The sequence below is a fragment of the Oncorhynchus gorbuscha genome, linkage group LG10 (genome assembly GCF_021184085.1).
Source record: "Oncorhynchus gorbuscha isolate QuinsamMale2020 ecotype Even-year linkage group LG10, OgorEven_v1.0, whole genome shotgun sequence".
NCBI lineage: Eukaryota > Metazoa > Chordata > Actinopteri > Salmoniformes > Salmonidae > Oncorhynchus > Oncorhynchus gorbuscha.
This window is the reverse complement of record NC_060182.1, coordinates 55,304,882-55,326,729: the sequence shown is the minus strand read 5'-3', so window position 1 is coordinate 55,326,729 and position 21,848 is coordinate 55,304,882. Positions and strand designations below refer to the sequence as shown.

The following is a 21,848-nucleotide window of genomic DNA, read 5'->3' as shown; positions in this document are numbered from 1 at the left end:
GTGCATTCGTAAAGCATCCACAGAAAGAACTCAAATGCGAAAACATTGGGAATGGTGGTAGTTCAGAACACTGAAATGTGCTTAACTTTTCAATTTAACTTCTCAAACCTTTTATTATTACTTTTATTGATTGCATTTTTACATGTGTTTGCAAAACATATAGCCAGATACTGTAAACATCTGGTGTATTTCTAGAGCATGTAAGCAACAGAAGTTATATTTCCCATTCGGTTGACCGGTCAGTCTAACTCTGAGGTTCATATATTTGAGGATCAACTGCATGTCATTAGTGACATTAGTCCAAAGTTAATTATTGTTTCATGACAAATATAAACATTTTCTTATTTCATGTTTTGGTTGATCACTATCATTTACATTACGAAATAGTATATGGTAAGTTTTAACATTTGGAAAGCAAAAGGAAATGGCTAAATTGCTTTTAACAATTGCCAGTGACAGTGTTCTGTTTTTGGTAAAAACATCAGAGGTAGGATATTATTTCAGACCATTTCAAGAATATGCTTTATGCTGGCTATGGATATTTGGAAATTAAATTCAAAGTAAGCAAAGTATAACAATGGCAACATTCATGACTACTTTGTAGTGATACATAATAATGCTCTAGAGGGAAGAAAAATATGTGTTCTGACAAAAATGTATTTGTTCATGTGACTTTTATTTTCACATTTATCCTGTCATGTGACATACTATTCAATAATGACTATATGAATGCACTCTGAAGGTCATTAGGGTGCCACATTTTATGTATCGTTTATGTATGCTGAATGGTTTGTGTATTCAACCTTCAACGAAAGTGGTGCACTGTATTTGAACTATACATCATACCAGCATCATAATATAGTCAAACATGACATAACGACAGGTATTATGATATACACTATCGTTCAAATATACAAGTGAATATTTAAGACAATGTGGCTAGATGGCAATAGACAAGCCCACACAGATAAGCATATGATTCATTATTCATGTCAAATGTGTGCTCTCATCATTGTACCACAATAGGTGTAAATATTTGAGAGCAAAAACATTCTAAATTAAATTGGATAATGTCCGCATTGTAAGTAAAATATTCATGGAGCATATGATAGAACTGCAATGCATTTAATGTGATAATGCTCACTAAGAAACCACTATTAACATAATAGTTATCTATTTTATTTATTTATCTTCCTTTCCTTCTTTCTGCACTGTATTACTGTACATACATGATCAACGATGAGTGTCAATGTGTTTTGCAGTGCAAATGCTACCTTCAAACAATGCAAATATCAATTTTACAGTAAATGACACAATTTAATTACTTTCATGTGTTCAATAAACACTGCATAGATGACTGTATCACTAATACATATGAAAGTCTATCATAAAATGCCTCAATTGAATAAATAGTACATATTTTAAATGACAACTATTTCTTCAATTCCAAAAATGTATTGTATACTGCCATATGAAAATGTCATGCCAGCCCGATTCCCACATAGCAAAACAGTTACAGTGCATCATAAAAAACAAATAGCAGCAAATGCGGTCACATTCAGAGATTAAACACCTATAAACACAAAAGTATGTGGACAGCCCTTCAAATGAATGGATTCTGCTATTTCAGCCATATTGTTTGCTGACAGGTGTATAAAAGCGAGTACACAGCCATGTAATCTCCATATACAAATATTGACAGTAGAATGTCCTTACTCAAGAGCTCAGTGACTTTTCTGGGAAGGCTTCTGGAAAAGCCTTCCCAGAAGAGTGGAGGCTGTTATAGCAGCAAAAGGGGGGGACCAACTCCATATTAATGCCCATGATTTTGGAATAAGATGTTCGACGAGCAGGTGTCCACATACCTTTGGTCATGTATAAAAGTGAGATTTTATGAAACAAATATTAAATGCATTGCAAATGACAACATAAATCATGATTGAATTGAAATGCAAGAGACAAATTAAGGCTGACCAAATATGTCTGGCATCAAAATAAAAAAGAGAATGGCTTATTTGGGCCCCTATAACCAGTGAGAAAAACATGTTGGAACATTGTCGCTGACAATGTCAAATACATCATGACTGAATATATCTTAAAGCAATGCTTCCAACTGCAAAACAACAATTTCATGGCCCTTCAAGGCATTCCACCCCAAAACCATTTATCAAGGTTATTGAATGCCTTGTACTCCTTGTGCCTTTTGAGATTATCACAAGCGAGGCATGTGTGTTCGGCCCAGAAGTATGCCTTTTTCACTTTAAAGTGCCGTCGCCACTCAAAGTATCTGAGATACATCTCCTCATTCCTGTCCAAGAGCAGGAGATAATCAGCCAGCTCTTTGGGTGAGGTGAAGTCATCCACATGGATAAAGGCTTCCCCCTGGACAAAGTTCTCGTAGTTCTGTCTTGGTGGACCTAAAACCACAGGCACCGTCCCTACAGAGAGTGGGTTATACAGTTTCTCTGTGATGTAGTCTTTGTGAATTGAGTTCTCAAACGCCAAGTAGAATTTACAACTGGCGATGGTAGGAAAGTATTCTTGATCTGCAATGTACTCTCCAAAGGCTTGTCCGTAAGCGTGAACCTCAATATGTTTATAGAGCTCATTGTAGTACTTCACGCGCATGTGATCCTGGTTCCAGTTGCTGACAATCCAGCAGATCAACTTGCTTTTGCTCGGTGGCATGAAATCCTCGTCCCCTTGGGCCGCCACAATCGACCCATAAGGCACTTCGATATCAGCATCCTGACGATAGTTCAAAGTTAAATTGAACAAGTTTTCAATACCGGGCAGCTGAGAGGAGTGGGATGGTGACTCTAGGTTCATCCATATCCACTTTTGGAAGGAGGGACGCTGAAGGGGGGGCAGGTTGGAGAGATCAGTACAGATATCCCTGTGATGTATGACGACCCCATCTGACTTATTATATAGGTTTCGATCTGCTGTGATGAAACAGCCCTCGATGTTGAACAGAGAGCTGCAGACACCCAGGTCATAAGTCTGTCCAAAGGGCCAGAGCCAGACGAGTACAGTGGTAAGGTTTTTGTCACCCTTGGTAGAGAAGAGATTTTTAACTTGGATAGTGGATGCGGTTGACTCTACAGGACCTGATAGCCAGCTAGTTGACGGTTTGAAGTACATCAAAACCAGAGTCACAAAACAGCCCAGTAGAAAGGTGCCAAGTAGAAATGGTCGTAGAATTCTGTGGAAAGATGCAGATGGCATACTCTGTCCTATAAAGATACATAAAAAAAGAAAGAAAAGAAATTACATTAAACTCAAATCAGTAAATTCCTTATAATTTAATCAAAGTTACTCTTTCCAGTGAATAAAATGGAAGACTGTGCGAAATCAGCTACAATTTTGCCTAGAGGCCTGATGGCACATTTTCAAGATTGTTTGTAAACAGTATATCTCGTGGCATCCTTGCCTCGTACAGTATGAGAGGGCAAACCACATTAAGATAATGGCTTTTATGTTATTTTGTCATGTCCAATTAATAGTTTGGCAAACATTTTTGTCATGGCTCGTGCAGAGTGAGGCAATTTGTGAACAGGCACACTAGATGAGCTCGCCCGGTTTATAGAGTAGGTGGATTTTGCAACTAGGAATAAATAGAATAGTTCCAAACGTGAAACTCCGCTGGCCAGGGTAGGTTAAATGTGCCTTTCGACAACCACCAATAACCAATGGATATAAACAAACTATGGTACGAAAGGTACAGGGCAAATTGCTGAAAGTGTACTTGCATCATGTTTGGTTTGAATAAAGACCGCAAGACGTGGAAGCTTGAACGTACAGTGTGAGATGCTTGGGCTCGTTTGCGATTGGTGAAAATGTATTGCCTCTTGCTGGCATACATTGCAATCCTATAATTATAATCCAGATTTTCCATCTGTAGATGCTCATACTATCAACAAACTATCTGTTGATAAGTAAGTGCTTGCTAAGGTTATGGTTAAAATAAGGTTTAGTTTAAGGGTTAGTAGATAGTTAGTTGACAGTTAGTTGACATGTTAATGATAGTCTGTAAAGCATCTACAGATGGACTATCCAAATAAAGTGTTACCTATAATTCTTCAATCAAAAAGGTATTAATAACTATTCCACACCTGGTAGATCTGACTGTGTGCTGAAATCCAGGCAAGGAAAGAAGTCATGCAATCCTGAAGGTGCAGGTTCTACATTGGCTCGGCAATGAGATTTCCCTTCTCGGTGAAGTAGCGTTTGAATGAAGTGTTGCTGCACACAGTTGGAATAAGGTCGTTAGTCGTCTAGTGAATTTGGTCTGATTTTGAGTTCCCAGGTCATCTCATTGATGTCTCCTTAGGAAAGAGAGAATAAGTGAGGTTACAATAGTTTGTTAAAGAGACAATCTTCAGTTCAAGCAATACTCCGCTACTATTTTTGGGATAGAGCTGGAGAAATTCATAGACAGAGCAATGGATGCGAGGACTGACCATGAGATCATAATTATAGTTTTAATCATGTTTTGAGGCTATACCGTGTTTATTTACGATTACAGAGTTGACAAACAATGGAGTAAAACAAGCTTGCATTTGTAGCAATCGTAGATTGCTCCTTTAAACCCCTAGAGTCGATTTGACTCACCGGTACAAAAAAAACAACATAAACATCCGTTAATTTAAGCTAGAGACATGTTATGTTTTTTTTGCATTGAATGTGTCCACTAATGGAAAGGGTAGATTCTCACGAACACGATGGGGTCTCCATTTTGCTCTGTCACAGGACGATTCTGAAGGTATCCGATACCGGTTTAAAAAAATGAATGGAAGTATGAAGGTGGTTTTGTGCCTACCCAAATTGGTAGAAACACTTAAAAACCTTGTTTTTTAAGTTTTTTTTTTGCGTTTCTTTAGGCTATAGTAGTAAAAAGCCTAATTCAATCGTTTATCCACATTTTATTTATATCCCAAATCCCCAAAAATCTAAATCATATAGCTAAATGATCCATAGTATGACCACCTTAAAACAATGATGTCAGTTGAGACCCCCCCCCCCCATGGCTTAGAATTGTACAAATTAAATGACAATTAAGGCTATAGACTTGCACAACTGAAATAACTTGCTTATATTACTTTACATGTGTGACTGGCCTGATCCTGAACTTGATTAATATCAGTGATGCAAGACAGTGTTAGCCTATTTAGTTAAAGCCTAGGTATAAGTTCCCGGAGCTAGCACAATTCTTCAGGTCTCAGGCATGGATACTCATCACACATGCATACTGGTAATTCAATTAAGCACCTACTCCTCCAATACACATGACACTCCGAAAAAATACAGTATTAATATCTTAAGATATGTCACACATCAATCACATGCATACAAGTATCTTAAGGCTAAGAGGAAAGTGGACACGTGACATATGCTGGCCCATATTTTTATTTGATATAATCTTTATGTAACTAGGCAAGTCATTTAAGAACAAATTCTTATTTACAATGACGGCCAAACCCGGACGATGCTGGTCCAATTGTGTGCCGCCCAATTGGACTCCCAATCACAGCCGGCTGTGATGCAGCCTGGAATCGAACCAGGGACAACAGTGCCATCTAAGGGGAGGTTTAAAATGTCAGTGGCCACTTGACAGTTGGTCCACGCGTGCTCTGAGCACACGTCCCTGTAATCTGCCTGGCCCCGCGGCCGGAGCGTGCTCACACAGTGGTCTGGAACAGCTGGTGCTCTCATGCATGCTTCAGTGATGCTTGCCTCGAAGCAAGCATAAAAAGGCATTTAGCTCGTCTGGTAGGCTTGACTCACCGGGCAGCTCGCGGCTGACAGTTCTGTATTTCAGCCCCTTTTCAGGTGTCCCAACTTTTCTTTCTACAAAAAAAACTTATTTTTGTCAGCAACACGCATGGATCGCCAAATGTCATTTCACTTTTTGGTTCATCAAATGGTGTGATTGCTCTTTTTGGATGCTGGAATATTTTGGATGAAAAATGATATAGTGGATGAACATATGCAGGTAGCCTACTTTTTGAAGTGATTTGTTTTAAAATAAGATAACAACGTGACATCTCGTTGTATTCATACCCAATTTCTTTTTTTACAATACATCTACCATGATGATCCTCAACACGGAGGCCCCTCAGGGGTGTGTGCCTAGTTCCCTCCAGTACTCCTTATTCACCCATGACTGCATGCCCAAGTACGACTCCAACACCACCATTAAGTTTTCTGATGACACAACAGTGGTTGGCCTGATGACCGACAACGATTAGACAGCCTATAGGGAGGAGGTCAGAGACCTGGCAGTGTTGTGGCAGCACAACAACCTCTCCCTCAACGTGAGCAAGACAAATGAGATGATCGTGTACTACAGGAAAAGGAGGTCCGAACACAACGCCATTCACATCAACATTGCTGTATTGGAGTGGGTCGAGAGTTTCAAGTTCCTTGGTCTCCACCTTACCAACAAACTTTCATGTTCCAAACACACCAAGACAGTCGTGAAGAGGGCACGGCAACACCTTTTCCCCCCCAGGAGACTGAAAAGATTTGGCATGGGTGTCTAGATCCTCAAAAAGTTATACAGCTGCACCATCGAGAGCATCCTGACCGGTTGCATCACCACCTGGTATGGAAACTGCTCGGCATCCGAATGTAAGGCACTACAGAGGGTAATGCGTATGGCCCAGTACATCACTGGGGCCAAGCTTCCTGCCATCCAGGAACTATATACTAGGCGTGTCAGAGGAAGGCCCCAAAAGTTGTCAAAGACTCCAGTCACCCAAGTCATAGACTGTTCTCTCTGCTACCGCCAAGGCAAGCAGTACCGGAGCACCATGTCTAGTTCCAAAATAAACAGCGAAGGTGGCCATTTGATTATCTATGCATAGTCACTTTACCCATACCTACATGTAGAAATTACTTCGACTAACCTTCACCCCCACACATTGACTCGGTACCAGTACACCCTGTATATAGACTCGGTATTGTTATTTTATTGTGTTACTACTTTATTTTGTTTTATTTAGTAAACATTTTCTAAACTCTTTCTTTAACTGTATTGTTGGTTAAGGGCTTGTAAGTAAGCATTTCAGTGTAAGTTCTACTACACCTGTTGTATTCGGTGCATGCGACAAATACAATTTGATTTGATACAATGATTATCTACACTCAGTGCTTGTTCTGTCACAAGCTGGTAATTAGGTGAACTACTACAATTTTTGCAACCACGAAATGGCGTAGTGATTTCCGCATCTAGCACCTTTAATAACAAACGTGTATGTAATCTGTAAATATAAATCATATGTGAAATCACAAAGATGTTTAGCCACAGAGAAAATTCTGAATCTTGCCTGGGGGGGCTGGGACATTGACGAGAAAGAGAGCCCATTCTGTCACTCAAGGCTTCTCTGTCAAATGGCATACCCTGCTCCCTGCAGATATAGAACTCACCAGTTTATAGTCCTGAAACCCAGAAATTAGTTACCTCTGATTCGTTCAGCCATCTCTATGGGGAAAGAATAGTGTTTTGTAATTAACACAAAAAATAAGGTCTGAGGTTAACACAGGCTTAGTAGATATTATACATTTTGTTCTATGATATAATAGCAGTTAAAATGACCTTTGAATTATGAAGCCTTTATGTGCCTTTTACAAAAAGACACCATTTCTATTTCTCTCTATTTGAAAGATCCATAGTTTGATCAAAGACAAAAATGCCTTGATCATTGGACTTACTCATATTTTCATAATGGACAACATGCAAAATGTAGCTACAGCTTTTAAAAACAGTGTTGTCCTGAATTCAGCTGTAGGTATCAACACAGCTCTGTCTTCAGTGGCAGTCTGGTTGAAGTCCAGTGGGAAGGATTATTTTGAAAATGTTTCAGTCTGCCGTGAATCATAAACCCTAAATGGTACACAGGTAAGAGTCTACAGTGGAAATGGCAAGCTAGCTACATGTGCATACGTTATTGGCTCAACTGTATCAAAAAGTAGTTGTCATTGCTACGTAGCTAGCTAGACAGTTAGATACAGGTATAGTCAGCTAGCCAGTTGCATTCTGCTGTTATTGTTGATTGTTGATGTATTCTTTGTCATGTTTAACTTACTAGCTACCGAAAATAGCCACTGTGGTGTGAATGTTAATTGATTAGCAAGTTAATCAAATCCCATGTTAAGTGATAGGGACACATGTTACCTAAATTGACTAGCTAGCTAGCCATGATGAAATTATGGCTAAATACATTGGATTATACAGTAGATTCTGAGGTCGTTTTTTGCATGCTCAACTAGCTGGTTAGTTAGATGAATACAGTGGGGAGAATGTACAGTGGGGAGAACAAGTATTTGATACACTGCCAATTTTGCAGGTTTTCCTACTTACAAAGCATGTAGAGGTCTGTAATTTCTATCATATGCACACTTCAACTGTGAGAGACGGAATCTAAAACAAAAATCTAGAAAATTACATTGTATGATTTTAAGTAATTAATATGCATTTTATTGCATGACATCACCTACCAACCAGTAAGAATTCCGGCTCTCACAGACCTGTTAGTTTTTCTTTAAGAAGCCCTCCTGTTCTCCACTCATTACCTGTATTAACTGCACCTGTTTGAACTCGTTACCTGTATAAAAGACACCTGTCCACACACTCAATCAAACAGACTCCAACCTCTCCACAATGGCCGAGATCAGAGAGGGTGTAAGGACATCAGGGATAAAATTGTAGACCTGCACAAGGCTGGGATGGGCTACAGGACAATAGGCAAGCAGCTTGGTGAGAAGGCAACAACTGTTGGCGCAATTATTAGAAAATGGAAGAAATTCAAGATGAAGGACAATCACCCTCGGTCTGGGGCTCCATGCAAGATCTCACCACACGTGGGGCATCAATGATCATGAGGAAGGTGAGGGATCAGCCCAGAACTACACAGCAGGACCTGGTCAATGACCTGAAGAGAGCTGGGACCACAGTCTCAAAAAAAAAACATTAGTAACACACTACGCAGTCATGGATTAAAATCCTGCATCGCACGCAAGGTCCCGCTGCTCAAGCCAGCTCATGTCCAGGCCTGTCTGAAGTTTGCCAATGACCATCTGGATGATCCAGAGGAGGAATGGGAGAAGGTCATGTGGTCTGATGAGACAAAAATAGAGCTATTTGGTCTAAACTCCACTCGCCGTGTTTGGAGGAAGAAGAAGGATGAGTAAAATCCAAAGAACATCATCCCAACCGTGAAGCATGGAGGTGGAAACATCATTCTTTGGGGATGCTTTTCTGCAAAGGGGACAGTACGACTGCACTGTATTGAGGGGATGATGGATGGGGCCATGTATCGCGAGATCTTGGCCAACAACCTCCTTCCCTCAGTAAGAGCATTGAAGATGGGTCGTGGCTGGGTCTTCCAGCATGACAACAACCCAAAACACACAGCCAGGGCAACTAAGAAGTGGCTCTGTAAGAAGTATCTCAAGGTCCTAGAGTGGCCTAGCCTGTCTCCAGACCTGAACCCAATAGAACATCTTTGGAGGGAGCTGAAAGTCTGTATTGCCCAGCGACAGCCCCGAAACCTGAAGGATCTGGAGAAGGTCTGTATGGAGGTGTGGGCCAAAATCCCTGCTGCAGTGTGTGCAAACCTGGTCAGGAATCGGTCATATGGACACTGAAACACATGGAGACATTATTTTACTGTAACAGAGGAGAAGTGAACCTTTCCAACCATACCCTGTTTATGGTTCAACTCCTCAAATTGCGAGCATAGCAGACACTATTAAAATGGTTGTACCAATGAACATTCATTCTGCAAAATGCATGCTCAGTTTTTCTAGCGCGTATCACGGTACCACATATCACTAGCAGCATCTTTGTTAAATAATGATTGTTATACTAGCGGTTTAGTCTGTTTTATAAATGTGCAAAAAGCATAAAACAATTATATAAAGATTTTGCCTATAGTCAATACAAGAAAAAAATGGTGTACATGTGAAAATAAATAATATTCTATTGCCTGGGGATTCTGAAATCTCCAGGGATCTGTACACCCATTCTGACCCATAAAACCAGAGAAGGACTTTGACATAGCAGAAGGAGACATTGTTCTGGGGTTGGAGCGGTCTGAAGCTGGGCTAATAACACAATTCAGATCCCGCTAGATATCAAAAGATGGGTGTTCAGAGAAGAGATTTAGTACTGAGGAAAGACGTATTACATGCTCAAGAATGTGGTGGTTCTCATATCGCTGCTGCCATTTCAATGGCATTTGAGAACATGTTTGAAACATGAACACACTCCTAGCGCCATTTGAACAACTGACTGGAGAAATAAGCTAATCAACTGCGTTTGCAGCACCCTCTGTCATGGCATTGAAACGCCCTCTCAACAAAACTGTCGACACAAACCGTGGGGTAACTTACAAAAGTACTTGAGGCCGTGAACAAGCTATTCGGTGGTATTCTCTCTGAGCCTCTAGTGTGTCGATGCTAGGTACAAGGACCGCTACTTTAATGCATACAAGAACCAGGGTTTACGTGAAATGTTACATACATAGCTGGACAAGATAGAAATGGACACAGGGACGATGCGCACAGAGGAAGAGAGGCCATGGACAGACAGAGCTGAAACTTCATTCTTGACATGTATGATGAAATCCTTGACAGAGCTGACACTTCACTGCTTGACATGCATGATGAAATCCTGGTTGAGAATGAAATGACTGAACAAATGAACTACGAAACAGCACAGCATGTAAGTGAAAGAAATAGGTTTTCCTGATGTTTTACTGGTAATGGGGACATGCGTAAATGCCAACAAAATAGCTTCTTGGTCAGTGGTGTGTGTTTGTAACCTTTATTTAACTAGTCAAGTCAGTTAAGAACAAATGTTTATTTACAATGATCGCCTACCCCGGCCAAACCTGGACAACGCTGTGCCAATTGTGCGCCGCTCTATGGGACTCCCAATCACGGCCCGGATGTGATACAGCCTGGAATCGAACCAGGGATTGTAGTGACGCCTCTTGCACGGAGATGCAGTGCCTTAGACTGCTGCGTCCGTGTGTGTGTGTGTGTGTTTGTGTAACTATTTAACTGTCCTAGAATGATTAAAAGGCTGCTTAAATTTAAAATATTGGTTATCGGTATCTTTTTTTGGCAAGGAAAATAATGTATAATGGTATCAGCCAAAAATGTCATATCAGTGCATCACTAATCTAAAATATTGAAAGGAAAAATGTGTGAAAACAGACCAAGTGTTGGCAAAGCCTGCTACATTATTAGTGTATGTGCATTATGCATGGTTCTGATTCAATTTGTTACAAAAAGGTCATTTTTATAGACAGAACTGAAAACCAGGTCAGTGATTCATGTGCTTGAAAGCAGAATCCAGATGCATCGGATGTAGTGATCACAATATAGTAGCCATATCTAAGAAAACCAGAGTTCCAAAGGCTGGGCCTAATATAGTGTATACGTTTTGTAGTGATTTGTATGTTATTGATGTAAATAATATTTGTGACCGAACGGGTCGAATTGGTCCTATGTAGCAAAACTTGAGATGGTATTTTGTTTTTACATTGGATAGAAGTAGAGACTCAGAGCTAAAAAATTGTATATCATACACTTCAGTTGAGGAACAATGGGAAAGTATTTCTGCTTTGAAAGTTGATAAACTTTTAACCTCACTTCTGAGAAAATGTCCCTTGAATTTTTGGTACCTACTGGAGAGCGCTTTGTCTACACACATTCAACATCATTCACACCCTCTAAAGATTTATCCCCACCCGTCTCTTTAAGGATTCACATGTGAGGCTATGTACTAAACAACCAAACATTTAAAGACTAAAGGCTGTCTTATCCTATGGGTGTCTTCGTAAATTTAATCTGGAGTGCCAGAGTGTGCTCTGGGCATTCGTAAACTCAGTGTTGTCAGATTGTCCTTTTGTAAATTCAGAGCGTTTCTCTCTCCAAGAGGGTGCAAAGATGTCATCAAGGCAAAGGGGTGGTTACTTTGAAGAATCACAAATATATTTTGATTTGTTTAACACTCGTTTTGGTTACTACACAATTCCATGTGTTATTTCATAGTTTGTCTTCACTACTATTCTGCAATGTAGAAAATAGTAAAAATAAAGAAAAACATTGGAATGAGAAGGTGTGTCCAGACATTTGACTGGTACTGTACCTGTGGGAAGCATTGGAGTCAACAAGGACCAGCATCCCTGTGGAATGCTTTCGACGCCTTGTAGAGTCCATGCCCTGACAAATTGAGGCTGTTCTGAGGGCAAAAGGTGCAACTCAATATAAGAAAGGTGTTCCTAATGTTTGGTATACTCAGTATAGTTTAATGTACACTTCAACTAGTATATAATTTTAAATGATTTATGGACAAACAACAACAACACTTTGTTTATTAAAAATAAATGTCCTGAGAATTTAATCCAAATGCATTTCGGTAATGAGAATTTTGGTTGAAAAATGTACAAAATTCAGGCGAAATTGCAAAATGTACTTAAAAAGGACACTTTCCCAAAAACATCTTATTCCTCAGAATCATAGTTGATTTTTGTAGATCATGGTTTTTGTAACTCAATTTGCTACATACATTTTAAAGCTGGTTTCATGAGAATCATACACTTGCATAAAAGCATCACTCCAGCATATCACAGCTGTAAGGAAAGATATCAGACACAGCTGTTATTTTGAGAATATACAAGAACTGAATGCAAATGGGTCTAACTTAATATCATGGTTTCTGTTCACGGATGCTTATGAAACAAGTATTTTCTGATAGGCCAAAATAATTTCTCAGCTGTCAGGATGCAATCTTTCTGCATGTTTATGGACCAAGTACACTGTAGAGCAGCACACGTGTGTATGTGTGCGCATTCTTACTTCTCAAACTATGGGCAGATTTGAGTCATTCACACAGAATGTATCATGTTTTAGGAAAGACCCAGATGCAGACAGTGTCGAAGCAATAAATTACTAGAACAGGGGGCAGGCAAAACAACAGGTCAAGGGCAGGCAGAGGTCAGTAATCCAGTGTGGTGGGACAAGGTACAGGACGGCAGGCAGGGTCAGGGCAGGCAGAATGTTCAAAACCAGGAAAAATATAAAACCAGAACATTAGAAAAGACAGGAGCAAGGGGGAAAACACTGGTAGGCTTGGCGAACAAAACAAACTGGCAATAGACAAACACAGGTATAAATACACAGGGGATAATGAGGGGAGATGGGAGACACCTGGTGGGGGGTGGAGATCAGCACAAAGACAGGTGAAACAGTACCCCCTCTAGGGGGCGCCACCTGGGCACGGTGGCATACCTGGTTGACCGGGGTGTCGGCATTGGATATCAGCGATGAGGCCTGGGTCCAGGATGTCCCTAGCAGGGACCCAGCACCTCTCCTCCGGGCCATAACCCTCCCAGTCAACCAGGTACTGGAATCCCCTTCCCCGAGGTATAATCTGGGCCTGGAAACAGGAGACAAAGAGCTGTGAGACATGGGTCTGATTTTAGAAACATGGAAAGTGGGATGTATACGGAGGGTATGGGGCAGCAGAGGGGCTAATGACCTTGGAGATGGGGAAATGGCCAATAAAATGTGGGGAAATTCTGCAGGACTCCGCCCGGAGGGGCAGATCCCAGGTGGACAGCCATACCTTCTGCCCGGGGAACCTGGGATCTGGTGGCAGTCTGCTTGTCGTTGATACCTGGAGGTGGCCTTAAGGGCCAACCAGGCTCTCTTTCAGCAAGGAAGGGCGTTGCGGACATATTCGACCCACACTAGTTGCTGGCTCTAGGTGGTGGGGTCGGCGGAAACCACGCAGCGAAGAGTCGTTTCCAAGTCTTGGTTGGCTCGCTCCGACTGCCCAATGAGCATGCATAACGCCTTCCAGAACCTGGATGAGAACTGAGGACCCCAGTCGGAGACCATGTCTACCGGGAGTCCATGAATACAGAAGATGGCCCAGCTCATGGTGCAGCACGTCTCTTTGGCAGAGGGCAGCTTTGGAAAACCGGTCCACTATTGTAAGGATGGGGGTGTTGCCATCAGACGGGTTAAGGGATATGTGAGACCAGGGACAGTGAGAGACAGGCATCGGTTGAAGACCAGCCGGAGCTTGCCGAGGAATCTTGTTCTATGCACAGACCGTGCATGCGGCGATGAACGGGGAGACATCCGGGACCATGGTAGGCCACCAAAAGAGTTGTCGCACAAAGTCCAGGGTCCAACGGGAGCATGGTTGGCAGGCAAGCCTGGAGGAGTGGGCCCACTCCAGGACCAAGGAGCGGACAGCATCAGGCACAAACATCCGGTTATCTGGGACCCCGTGGGGTTCAGCTGGGAACGCTGTGCCTCAAGGACCTGCTTCCTATTCCCCAGCTGAGTGTCGTCACCAGACACAAGGTAGGAAGGAGGGTCTCGGGGTTCGAGTGTGTAGCCACAGGGCTATAGTGGCGTGACAGCGCATCCTGCTTGATGTTCTTGGATCCTGGTCAGTAGGAGAGGGAGAAGTTGAACCGGGTGACAAACAGGGACCACCTAGCTTGCCTGGAATTGAGATAATTGGCAGTGCGGAAATGGAATCCAGATGCAATTCGCACTTCTCAGCTTTCACAAAAAGCTGTTTCTACAGGAGACATTGGTGAACCTGTCGGATGTGGAGCACGTGTTCTTTGGCGGAGCGGGAGAAGACGAGGATGTCGTTGAGGACGAACCGGTTCAACATGCCGGATAACATCATTAACCAGAGACTGGAACACAAGTTGGGGTGTTAGTAGGGCCAAATGGCATGACCAGATATTCGTAGTGACTGCTGGCCGTATTGAAGGCAGCCTTCCACTCTTCCCCTTCCCGTATCCGCACCAGGAGGTAGGCGTTCCGTAGGTCGAGCTTGGAGAACACGGTGGCCCCCTGGAGCAGCTTGAAGGCAGAGGAGATGAGTGGTAGCAAGTAGGGGTTCTTCACCATGATGTCGTTGAGGCACCGGTAGTCGATGCACGGGCGCAGGGTTTTGTCTGTCTCCACAAAGGAGAACCCTGCGCCAGTGGGGGAGGCAGAAGGATGGATGAACACTGCAGCTCAGTCCTCAGTGTAGGTCTCCATAGCCTTGGTCTCCGGACCCGACAGATTACAGTTGTCCCTGGGGCAGATTGGTGCCTGGGAGAAGGTCAATCCCGCAGCCATAGGGTTGGTGCCACGGAAGCGAAGTGGCCCAGGCCTTACTGAACACCTGCCGGAGGTCCTGGTACTCCGGGGCAACTTTCGAGCCCACAGGAAGATGTCCCAGGGCAGGCTGCGCTGACTTCAGACAATGGGCATGGGAGGATGGGCTGCAGCCCATAATTGCACCAGGAGTCCAGTCTGATGGGATTGTCGTTGGAGCCAAGAGAATCCCAATACCACTGGGAACCTGAGGAACCATATTAAATCAACATAAATTGGATTGCCTTGCTGCGGTTCCCTGACACTCGTAGGTTGATGGGAGTGGTATTGTGAGTGACCTGGCCTATAGAGCACCCTTCCAGCGCTCTTACATGCATGGGAATGGAGAGTCCTTCAGTGAATCCCGAGATAACCCGAGATAATGTAGATTTCGGGGGTCTCCGGGATTCTTCAGAGGCGAGGTGGGAATCGAGGGCGAACAACGGGGACAGGGCACAGATTCCCTATCCCTCCTACGTTATCGAAGCCACCCATCGATCTGGATGGTCAAGGCTATGAAGGAGTCAAGGTCTATGGGCAGCTCCTGGACTGCAAATTCATGTATGACCACCTCCGATAATCCGTGAAAGACGGAGACGGAGGCGGACGGCAGGGCTGTTTCTCCTACAACACCATAGCCCAGGCAAGTGTCCTACCGGACATTAGCGTGTACGCTATCCTCGAGCAGTCCGAGGGAAACTAAAAAGGCTGCAGCTTGGAAAAAAAACTCTGGCAGGTTCCGGAATCTCCAGCGTAGGCTCCAGGGGAGCTAAATGGGGTTCTTGGTACACTGGGGTAGGCTGGGAGATTACGGGTGTGGCCCGCTGCCCAGTGGGGAATCCGCGGAATTGCTCCAGCAAAGTCTCGAAGTCTGGTCATGGCGTTCTGCCAGGGTATGGAGTCCCTCCATAAGACATTGCAGTAACTCATTGAGTCATCCAATGGTGGCTCCTTGCAGGGAGACAGCATTGTGAAGCTAATCTGAGTCTGCAGGGTCAGTCATGGCCAGTTCGTACTATCACATTTTAGGAAAGACCCAGATGCAGACAGTGTCAAAGTCATAAAAGTTAATAACTAGAACAGGGGGCAGGCAAATCGACGGGTAAAGGGCAGGCAGATGTAAGGAAGGTACAAGATGGCAGGCAGGCTCAGGGCAGACAGAATGGTCAAAACTGGAAAGACTAGAAAGCAGGAACTTTGGCAAAAACCGGAGCAAGGGGAATAACGCTGGTAGGCTTGACGAACAAAACGAACTGGCGACAGAGAACACTGGTATAAATAAGAAGGGATAATGAGGGGAGATGGGAGACACCTGGTGGGGGTGGAAACAAGCACAAAGACAGGTGAAACAGATCAGGGTGTGTCAGAACGTGCATCGTCGTTTCATCTTTTTTCCTACCCTCGCTCTCCTTGTTAGATTTTATGCCAAATTATAAACAACTCAATTGGCTATTTCAGCTATCTGTCAAGCAATGGGCAGGTTGTAAACTTACTGCTATGATTGGATAGAGCGAGGCTAACTCCGCTCCCTTTCACATCTCCTCATAACACTTGCTGCTGTTTACTTCCACTATGAGAAATAGCTCAATGGCGATGACATTTTCTACCCAGCCATAAATGTGCATAATATCTAACAAAGAGTGCTAGGGTTGTAAAAAATCTGAAATGGCGATGCACGTTCTGTCTGAATGACTCAAATCTGCCCATAGTGTCACACACTGACCATAATTTGCTTTGTATGTTTCTATGTTTTGTTTGGTCAGGGTGTGATCTGAGTGGGCATTCTATGTTGTGTGTCTAGTTTGTCTGTTTCTGTGTTTGGCCTGATATGGTTCTCAATCAGAGGCAGGTGTTAGTCATTGTCTCTGATTGGGAACCATATTTAGGTAGCCTGTTTGGAGTTGGGTTTTGTGGGTGATTGTTCCTGTCTCTGTGTTTGCACCAGATAGGGCTGTTTTGGTTTTTCACAATTCTTGGTTTTGTTAGTCTATTCATGTATAGTTTCTTTATTAAAGAACCATGAATAATAACCACGCTGTGTTTTGGTCCGCCTCTCCTTCGACACAAGAAAACCGTTACACATAGTTTGAGAAGTGAGAACGCATACACGTGCACTGATCTACAGCTTTCTTGGTCCATAAACATAAAATAACATTTGTAGGTAGCTAAACATATTGCCAACTTTTTATTTAGGCATTTTACAACACTTCCTTCTTTCCCTATAACACCAGTAAATAGCTAACGTTACACTGCAAGTCAGATGACTCGTTGCTGAAAATGGTGCATGTTCGAAATGATAACCAGCCAATAACTAGCTACGTTGGCTATTAGCTCATACTTGATATTTTAGCACCATGTTTATCTAGCCAGTTAGCTAGCATAGAAACTAATATACAGTTGAAGTCGAAAGTTTACATACACTTATGTTGGAGTCATTAAAACGTATTTTTCAACCACCCCACAAATTTCTTGTTAACAAACTATAGTTTTGGCAAGTCAGTTAGGACATTTACTTTGTGATTGACACAAGTAATTTTTCCAACAATTGTTTACAGGCAGATTAATTAACTGTATCACAATTCCAGTGGGTCAGAAGTTTGCATACACTAAGTTGACTGTGCCTTTAAGCAGCTTGGAAAATTCCAGAAAATTATGCAATGGCTTTAGAAGCTTCTGATAGGCTAATTGACATTTGTCAATTGGAGGTGTACCTTTAGATGTATTTCAAGGCCAGTGCCTCTTTGCTTGACATCATGGGAAAATCAAAAGAAATCAGCTAAAAGATATTATAGACCGAAGAAGAACGCCAACACCATCTCAACCATGAAGCACGGGGGTGCCAGCATCATGTTGTGAGGGTGCTTTTCTGTGGGAGGGACTGGTGCACTTCACAAAATAGAAGGCATCATGAGGCAGGAAAATTATGTGGATATATTGAAGCAGCATCTCAAGACATCAGTCACAAAGGTAAAGCTTGGTCGCAAATGGGTCATCCAAATAGACAATGATCCCAAGCATACTTCCAAAGTTGTGACAAAATGGCTTAAGGACAACAAAATCAAGGTATTGGAGTGGCCATCACAAAGCCCTGACCTCAATCCTATAGAAGATTTGTGGGCAGATCTGAAAAAGCGTGTGCGAGCAAGGAGGCCTACGAACCTGACTCAGTTACACCAGCACCGTCAGGAGGAATGGGCCAAAATTCACCCAACTTTGGGAAGCTTGTGGAAAGCTACCTGAAACGTTTGACCAAAGTTAAACCATTTAAAGGCAATGCTACCAAATACTAATTGAGTATATGTAAACTTCTGACCCACTGGGAATTCACATTCTTAAAATAAATGGGTGATCCTAACTGACCTTAAACAGGGAATATTTACTAGGATTAAATGTCAGGAATTGTGAAAAACTGAGTTTAAATGTATTTGGCTAAGGTGTATGTAAACTTCCGACTTCAACTGTGTGTTATATTTGAGATTCTTTAAAGTAGCCGCCCTTTGCCTTGAGAGCTTTGAAAACTCTTGGCATTATCTCAACCAGGTTCATTAAGGTTGCCACCTGGAATGCTTTTCAATGAATATGTGTGCCTTGTTAAAAATGTATTTGTGGAATATCTATCCGTCTTAATGCGTTTGAGCCAAGCAGTTGTGTTGTGAAAAGGTAGGGGTGGTATAAAGAAGATTGCCCTATTTGGAAAAAGACCATGTCCATATTATGGCAAGAACAGCTCAAATAAACAATGAAAAACGACAGTCCATCATTACTTTAAGATGTATTGACTGGCCTTCACGGAACATTTCAAGAATTTTGAAAGTTTCTTCAAGTGCAGTCGCAAAAACCATCAAACGCTACGATGAAACTGGCTCTCATGAGGACTGCCACAGGAAAGGTAGACCCAGAGTTACTGTACCTCTGCTTTAGACGATAAATGCATTTGTGTTAACTGCACCTCAGATTGCAGCCCAAATAAATGCTTTATAGACTGTTGCCAATTTAAAATATATATAATTAATTTTAGAATAATTTTAGAATAAGGCTGTAACACAACAAAATGTGGAAAAAGTTAAGGGGTCTGAATACATTCCGAAGGCATTGTATGCAGTTTAAGGTGAGTGTAATCATGTTGGCCATATTGGATTCAGAATTAAATTGATTCACACCAACAGTCTTTATAGGCATGAGTGTTGCAAATCTCTGAACAATATGCCTCATTTACAAAATGCATATTTACAGGTGATTTATCCTGCATCAATTGTTATTATGGCAGCCATATTTAATTTTATTTTGGAAGCCATATTGGATTTGAGACTAAATATAAAGATCATCTGTGATTGCACCTTTGATTTAATTGCAAGACTATGGGCTAAAGATCCAAAAACCTTGATGGAATCTTGCACTCCCAACATTTTAATTCTGATGTCTGTGCCCACTTGTTTTTCTTTGGTGCTACAACAACAAAAAAACGTGTAACTATATGCCTTTCTTTCAGGCACGGCCATACAGCACTGAATGAGAGCAAAGTTGTCTATTGAACAGCTATCAACTATTGTGTCTGTGTTTACAGTTCTATATTTCCACGATTAATTTAGATGTCCTAATGCTGAGCAATATCTGAGCTTTGCAATATTGGGTTACATGAGTTTATGTTGCCCAACCCCCTCCAGCCAGTTTAGGTTTGTTTTCAGTAGAGCAGATTACAATGGCCACAACATCAAAAACATGTGTTACTGTATGGACCATACAGCACTGATTGAGAGCAAATTTGACTTGGAAAGTTGTCTGTTGAACAGCTATCAAAAATTAATAGTTGATATTTCCGCATATTGTATCTGTGTGTTTACTGGTCTATATTTCCAACTTGCTTTAAGATATCCTAATGTCGTTTGTTTCTGTGTGTAGGGCAGACTATTGACTACTTGTACTCTACCTTTTAGCAATATCAGAGCTTGCAATATTAGGTTACGTGAGCTTAAAAAAAATCATAGGTAGGCAAATGCTTTAGTGGGATGCATGCAATGGTCTTGTGCAGGCTATTGAATTTATCCGAGGGCAGAATCAAACGGATCCATTTGCAGGCTAGCTATTAGAATAATTCCCTAAAACATGTCTCCTTTGGTTCATAGGCTACACTAGCAGAAGCTGGTATAAGCAGTATCAAAAGTGAGAATGGATTTTTAGCCAGTGCAACTGAGGGTAATTTAAAAACGTGATGTAGCCTACACACACTTGCAATGAGTCATTCGTCATGATGCAGCATTGTGTTTAATTGTTTAAAATAAAAGCAATTGTTCAAATGTAGCCTTATTAGATTGGCTACCTATTCTCTCTGGTTAACAAACGCCCTTTTACGCACCAACACAGGTTCATATCACTGTTGGCCGTAAGCATATTTGAGAATACTACTCGTTATCCTCATGCATCAAGAGGCACATTGAAGGATAACGTCAATGACCTTAATACAAATGTGTACTTTTCGCAATGCATCATTTTAATCCAAAATTGTGACTTGAACGAGATGACGAGATATGCGCATTACGTTGAATTTTTTATTGATGTTTTATTTTTAATTAGCTAGCACAGAATGTCTTGCGAAACCAGGTACCACTGTTCTGACATGGAGCGGAGAAAAAAAAGACATTTTACTCACCATCTCGACAAGCGTGTGTTAAAATATGCATATCTTCCCATTGGCTTGCCAGGTCGTCCCCTCATACCATCCTACATGCCGAAAACGTTAAGGATGTAAATACACTGCGCCGGTGGCAATATTTGCAGGAATTGGCCAAGATTCATGGGAGCCGAACCCCATATCGTTTCCACGATCTTGCAACGGAGGACTATAAAAATACACATCTAATGCGACCCGATTGCCAATGTTACCAGAATTCGAAAATGACTGTTAGGCTATTTTTAATTCACAAATTATGATCAAATGCAACGTTTCGTTTATATAAGGACGCAATGTAAGGCATGTGATGCGATGTGGGATAATTCCCCACTGGCTGCCCATGCGCTACCTTGACCCTATTTACCAATAATGCAGCTGTACGCTGAAAGCGTTTTCGCAAACCCGAAAGTAGGTAGACTAGCAGAGATTCTAGTCGGGCGTGCATGTTAAAAATGATTCGGGCTATTGATTCAATTGAATGTGATTCATACGTTCTCAATCTGAATTAGGAATGATTGTGCAATATTGCCGCTGCTCATACAATTAGCCTATTTGTTTGCAGGTGATGTGGGTTTTCCTAGTAAATGTTTAAAATGACAAATAAAACATAGGCATTGCCTATATCCGAACCCACGTTCACATATTTGACAAGATTCGTGCTTTATTTGGTATACAATTTTGAATAGTCTAATCCTCTATCTAAATTGTCTTGGAGGTACATTAGTCTACAGTGCACATCCCCAGAGATTATGTTGATGTATCCAGGTTGATGATTTCAATGACAATGTTTGCCCCTTTTGTTGCATTTCCTATATTTAAAGAAAGCTTATGGAGGAGAAGGATAACTCTGAAATGACACATCACATAAGAGTAGCCTAGATGTTCTCAATGTTGATTTAATGGAATGTTCATAAATTTGAACATAATCTTCAAGCTAGAATCCTTAGTTGATACATATTTTTGGACATACATTAATGAAATATATATATAT

At 41.8% G+C, this 21,848-nt stretch overlaps 1 protein-coding gene across 1 annotated transcript; it reads right to left on the bottom strand.

Annotated features, from left to right (window-relative positions):
• Positions 1-1,776: 1,776 nt before the first annotated feature.
• On the bottom strand, positions 1,777-21,200 carry LOC124045201 (4-galactosyl-N-acetylglucosaminide 3-alpha-L-fucosyltransferase 9-like). The gene is made up of 3 exons (XM_046364458.1): positions 20,837-21,200; positions 4,116-4,328; positions 1,777-3,236 (listed from the first exon to the last, which is right to left on the bottom strand). Exon 3 carries the CDS (start codon positions 3,226-3,228, stop codon positions 2,140-2,142), a length of 1,089 nt encoding a protein of 362 aa, XP_046220414.1. The 5' UTR covers positions 3,229-3,236; positions 4,116-4,328; positions 20,837-21,200; the 3' UTR covers positions 1,777-2,139.
• Between the last annotated feature and the right edge of the window lie 648 nt (positions 21,201-21,848).

Excerpts from the sequence above, each read along its gene's own strand:
- LOC124045201 (XM_046364458.1), bottom strand. The coding sequence starts at position 3,228 with ATGCCATCTGCATCTTTCCACAGAATTCTACGACCATTTCTACTTGGC.